The sequence below is a fragment of the Petaurus breviceps genome, unplaced genomic scaffold, assembly GCF_028583685.1.
Source record: "Petaurus breviceps papuanus isolate PSGF00001 unplaced genomic scaffold, PetGlider_PUasm1.0 567, whole genome shotgun sequence".
Classification (NCBI taxonomy): domain Eukaryota; kingdom Metazoa; phylum Chordata; class Mammalia; order Diprotodontia; family Petauridae; genus Petaurus; species Petaurus breviceps.
The window spans coordinates 9,671,727-9,677,400 of record NW_027186383.1 but is presented as its reverse complement, the minus strand read 5'-3'; the positions used below and the strand labels follow the sequence as shown (position 1 = coordinate 9,677,400).

The 5,674-nt window shown below is 55.6% G+C and overlaps 1 protein-coding gene across 7 annotated transcripts in view; it reads right to left on the bottom strand.

Annotated features, from left to right (window-relative positions):
• Window positions 1-728: 728 nt before the first annotated feature.
• ARMC9 (armadillo repeat containing 9) overlaps window positions 729-5,674 on the bottom strand; it is a 134,677-nt gene continuing 129,731 nt past the window's right edge. For 6 of the 7 annotated variants that reach the window (XM_069103261.1, XM_069103265.1, XM_069103264.1 and 3 more), the window contains 3 exons: window positions 5,035-5,118; window positions 2,762-2,934; window positions 729-890 (listed from right to left, as the gene is read on the bottom strand). In XM_069103261.1, the coding sequence (XP_068959362.1) occupies window positions 868-890; window positions 2,762-2,934; window positions 5,035-5,118 (280 nt within the window). In that variant the 3' untranslated portion in view covers window positions 729-867. The remainder of the gene's footprint in view (window positions 891-2,761; window positions 2,935-5,034; window positions 5,119-5,674) is intronic. The other variant, XM_069103266.1, reaches the window with a different exon arrangement.

Sequence of the window (5,674 nt, the reverse complement as noted above, 5' to 3'; positions counted from 1 at the left end):
AGAAAATCGAACTCAGCTCAGCTCCCCCTTCCAGGCACCTCAAGGTTCACAATGTGCTTTGCAGGAATTAGCCTTTTACGGGGAAGACTGGGACCCTGAAGGAGTAAAGAAATCCTCCTGCTTTCCTTTGCAAATGAACTTTATTAATGCCCTTGGGTTTTCCATCAGTCATTTCTGGATGTGTCCTTCTGTCCTTCCACCCCTTCTCCCTCCCTGCACCCGAACTCTCCCTTGTGATACAGGAAAAACTAGGCCCTGGACCATGATGACAATGTAGCTAACACTCAGCCCTGGCGGTCCTCCATCTCTCTGCTGGGGGGAAGTCCTGTCTACTGCTTGTCCTCAGGGATCATTTTATTTCCCACTTATGTATACTGTGGTGGTCATGGCGTGTGCCTGCCCTCCCTGCCACTTCATGTGGCCGATCCAAAGGTGAGAGCCAAGTCCTTGTGTCTGCAACATCCACAGCCTGACCCGGATAGATGAGGTGCGGCCTCATGGGAAAAGCAGACCCCGGGCCTGGGGACTCAGCTGCCAGGCCGCCCCAGGCATCCTCTCCACTGGGCTATGAGGGACTCTTGCAGCTGTCCCAGGAGGCCGTGATGGGAACAACTATGAATCAAGGGCAGGGTCTATTGTGTGCGTGTGTGTGTGTGCGTGTGTGTGCATTCGCTGCTGGGGTGGGCATGGGGGGGCTGGCACTGCTTGGCAGCCTCTGACACAGAGCCCCTACCAAGGCCAGGGAGAGGCCCCCGGATCCCTGCTCCACACCAGACAAGGGCTGCCGCTGCCTGTCTCGCTCCAGGAAGCCGGCTGGTCTCTCCAACAGTGTGGATGCCCATGGATGCCTGAGGACAGGACCTGTCCTCACTTCCTGTAAGACTGGCTGCCTAGAGGACAGAAGCAAGAAGGACTCGCTCATTATGGATGTTGTCAGTGTCAGGCCAGCCAGGCCTCAAGCTGTCCCAGGCCTCACCTCCCTGGCAGGCCTGGCTGTCTTGGGCTCATTCTTCCAGCTGATTCAACTCAAGACACATTGATTAAAGCACCTACTAGGAGCCAGGTGCTGGGCTGGGCTAGGCCCTAGGGATACAGCCACAGGCATTTACACTCACTCTGACAGCTGGTCCTCAGGGGAAAGCTGCACAGTGAGCCCAGCCTCTGACACCTCCCCACTGGGCCTCACAGCAGGCACGAGTGATGCTTGCCTAGCTGAGCTGAACAGAGTCCATAGGGCTCAGGCTCTGGTCAGTGGGCCCCACATCATGGCCCTCTCTGTTTGAGTCAGTAACAGATGGCCGGAAGGCCTCCAGAGAGTGGTCACAGAGCAGGAACAAACCTCAGAGACCATCGAGCCCAGTGCCCTCATTTGACAAATGAGGAAACTGAGGCACAAATCAGTGACGAGGCCCTGTTCTCTAGGCCCCACGATCTGCATTTACTGACCGGTATGGGTGATGGGAGCCCTGGTTCACTTTCAGACAGTAACAGGGGGCCCTGGGCACCCCTGGGTCCACTCTGGCAGCTCCATCTGGATGGAAGAGGATCGTGGGCAGAGCCCTGGGGCCCGAATTTTGGCCATGAAGTGCAGGCCATGTAGTGATTCTTAAGAAATGCCTGCAGACTGACTGAGGGCCATGCCAAGAGAGAAACACAGGCAGGGTTCCTTCCACAGACATTTCTTAGGCACTGACTGGGTGCTGTGGGAGGTGTGGGAGCTCCTGGCCACCAGACTGAAAGGACTTGGGGGGCAGGGTGGTGCTTCTCACAACCCTCTCTCTGCACACAATGGGAGTGCAATCAAAGTGTGCAGAGTGGAAAGGAATGGGTCTGAACTAGGGAAGACGGAAAGGTAACATCACGTGGTGATCTTAATTGCTTGGTGCTTGGCCTGGAAAAGCAAAAGTCAGGAGGCTGCTCTGGCCTCCCTTCCTCCCAGAGCTTCCTCTGGGGCTCGGGCTGGTCCAGGGAAAAGGCAGTGGAAGCCAGCATGGACAGCGCTCCCAGCTGAAAGGGAGCCAGGACCCCTGGCAGGAAATGCCAAATGTGTAGCCTCAGAGGCCACCAGAGGGGAAGGCCGCAGGGCTACCCCAGGGCAAAGGCCCCCCTCCCCAAGCCAGATGGGTGGGGGAGCCCCTTCTTACAGGGCCAAGAGCCAACCACATGATCAGCAGCATCCCTTGGCAAGGGAAGCCCCAGCCTCAGTGGCTTTTCTCATCATGCTGGCCCAAACACAAAGGGAACACGTCCCAACACTAAATAAAATCCCACATCCCTGCTGCCTCTCCAGTGCCTCTAACCCTCCATCTTCTTCCTGGCAGGGCTGGGGGTGGAGGCAGGCACAGCTGGGTTCTCACTGCTGCTAAGCCAGAGATTTCCCATTTCCATGCCTTTGCCCTGGCTGTCCCCTCCGGCCTGGAGTGCCCTCCCTCCTTCCTAATCGCTAAGGTCACTTTCCCCTCCTCTGTGTGTTTATACCTATTATTGCCCATGGTTTTGCCTCATTGGAATGTAAGCTCCTTGAAGGCAGGCACTGTTTCTTCCCCCAGCCCAGGGCTTGGCACATAGTAGGTACTTGATTGAGCATAAGGTGATGTGCCTTGCAGGATCCCTCTGTGATGTTGGGAAGGCCCCTTCTCTCCAGACCTCAGTTTCCCTATGTGTCCCCTGGGGGGCTGACCCAGACCCTTATGCTCTGATGGTCTGGGATCTGAGGAGCCGCCAGGGATGGCAGGGGAAGTCAGGGGAAGCTGCCACTTACTTTGCCTGCTCCTCAAGTTGGAGCCTGTGGAGCTGGGACGGCTGGTCTGCTGGGGCCCTGAGTGCGAAAACTGAGGGGCCATGGCTGGGGTCTTGGTCTTCCGAGGACTCAGGCCGTGTAGCTCAGGGGTGCGGGGAATGCGGGGCTGGCTGGTGAAGGCTGCGCTGAATTCTCTGGAATGACATTGATCATTTCTAGTCAGGGCTGGCAGAGGCTGGGAAGGAGAGAGCACAGGGCCCTGGCAGCATCTGGGGCCTGGCCTGTTAACATGATGCCCAGCATCCACCATGGCCAGTGGCCCCACGGGGCTGCTGGGAGAATTTAGGAAGAGAGTGTGTCTTCCAGGGATGACCTTGAATGACCATGGGCACCATGGGAAAGCCAAGGAAAACTGGGGAGGGGGGAGAGGTGGGAAGAATACTCTGGAACCAGGGAGGATTAACCCCTCCCCCCCAAGAATGGAAGCCTGTCAAGGGCAGGACCAAGCTGCTGGCCTGGTGTGCGGACCCCAAGGCCAGTTTCTCAGAATTAAGGCAGGCTTGTAGAGGGGATGAAGTTTTCTTTTGCTTTCAAGATCATGGAATCACAGATGTCAGAGCCAGAAGGCACCTCAGGGGTCAGCTCGTCCAGGTGATACAGCTCACAGATGAGGAAACTGAGGTTCAGAAAGGTCCAGGGTCTCCTAACTGCATTGGCCACTGGCTTTCCTTTGAAGTGGCCTCACACAGGGGCTCTGACCAGATTCCGCCACACAGAGGCTGGGGGAGCCAGAGGGTGGCAGAACCTGCCTGAGTCCACCTCCATCATCATAGAGGCGCCTCTGGACCAGAGCCCATAACAGGTCCCCAGGACAGCTGCCAGCACAGGCTCTTAGATCTGCTTTACTAGGAAAGATAGCTGTTCAAGGGGTCAACAATCTTTTTTAATTACATTCATTAGTTCAGGGGAAAAATCATCACCCTGAACTTCCAAGAAAATCTGAACAAAGAAAATAGAAAAATACAAGTAGAAAAATAAAGACCAACAGACAGGGCTCCTGTCTGAGAAATTAGCACAGTTGAAGAGACAGATCCAGCTGTCAGAGAGAAGCACCAACATCTGGGTTTTCCAAAACCAGGGGGCTCCTTAACGACTACCCCAAGTCTCATCAAATCACAAGAACACTCTTCCAATGAGTGAGCCCCAAAGCAAAATGCCAACCTCAGACTATATATACCCTTTTTAGAGTCAGAGGGCATCACAACCCTGGTGAAGTGACTCAGTACCTAATTATAAATTAACAAAAAGGGTGAAAACTTCCTGCAAGCAAGCCCCCACTAAGCAAGCTTCCCTCAATGGGCTCCACCTGAGGCCTATTAATGGGCAGGGAAGATCTTATATCTAATAACATTACACTTGGTTAGGAGGTCTCTGGAGGGTCAAGAATGGGACAAAGGGAAGGGCCCAAGGAAGGCTGCCTTCTGATATTACTTTATCCTCAGCCTCTGTGACTGCAATGACATGGGCCATTCTTCCACCAATGCTGATCTACAACATTGAACAAGGCCAGGAGCCATGAGCCAGGCTCTGCAGCCATGGGGGGATCAGATTCAGCCACAGCAGACCGCTCACAGGCCTTCTCTCCTCCTCCTGAAGAAGAGTGCAGCCCGGCCTCTAGAGGCAGCACCAACTCTGAGAGATAAAAGTGTGGCCCTGGTCCCACAGACTGCCCTGAATGCCTAAATCACCTGGAGGGTCAAGCTCAGAAAGTAGAACTGAACTGTATTCACATGAAAACCTCATGGTGCAGAGGAAAGGGCCTTCTCCATTGGCTCCCTATGGAACCCCCCAGGCCCTTCTAAGCCTAAGTCCCTTCCCTTCTCAGGTCCTCAGTTTCCTCATCTGGGCCCTTCTGGATCCAGCTCCAATCCTATGACCATCATCCCAGCCAACCCCCCTCTCTGAAGGAGGAAGGGGCCACACTTTCAGAAGGAACCGGGGGCTCCCAGGCCACCAAATTTCCCTCCATCCTGGACCCTGCTGAGTCAGGCCTGGCCAGATACAAAAAGTCTGAGAAAAAAAAAGTATTTTTGGCGGGGGAGGGAGAAGGGGGAGAGAGGGAGGAAGAGACAGAGACAGAGACAGAGAGACAGGAGAGAGATACAGGCATAGGGAGAGACAGGGAGCAGCCCAGCTTCCTTCCTCTCATCTACCCCTCTGAGGAGGTCCCTAAAAGCAGTAAAGAATGGAGAATCACCTCTCCAGTCCAGGCAGTGGGGGCGTGGGTTCTTTACCTCACAGCCTGGGCTGCCCTGGGACAGTCCTTCCATGTGACACCTTCACCTCCTGGTCCATTGGGTGGACCTGTGGGGGCTGCCCTGGGGGTGGAGGATGGACAGGTGAGGTGGGGGTCCCTTCTCAGAGGCTCCAGCCTTGTGGTTCACTGGGTAGACCTGTGGGGGGGGGAGGGGTCTCCCTGGGGTCAGGGGATGGACAGGTGGGCTCAGGGTCCTCTTTCAGAGGCTCCTGTTTCCCAGGGTAGGTTGGTTTGGCCTCCCCCAGTCCAGAGCAGAGGGTGGGAACTCCCTGGTGACCTCCAGGTCTGGACGGGCATTCCTGGGCCCTCAGCTGCCAGCCTTTCCTCAGCCTTCAGTCCATCAGATTGCTGGGAATCCCCCCATTCTCAGGCCCCATCCTCCAAGGGATTCAATGGCCTCCAGCCCGCAACTCGAGCCTTCAGCCTTGGGCAGGAGCCTTCAAATGCAAATTTTGTCCAGGGTTTATCAGGGCTGCTACACTGGGCTTCGGGGAGGGGAGATCTACCCTACCCAGCTTTCCCAGGCTGCCTGTTAGCTGGAGGCCTCTTGCCTAGCAGGATGATTAATGAAGAAAAGAGGAAATTCAGGGGGATGGGAGAGGAACTGCCTCCCAGCC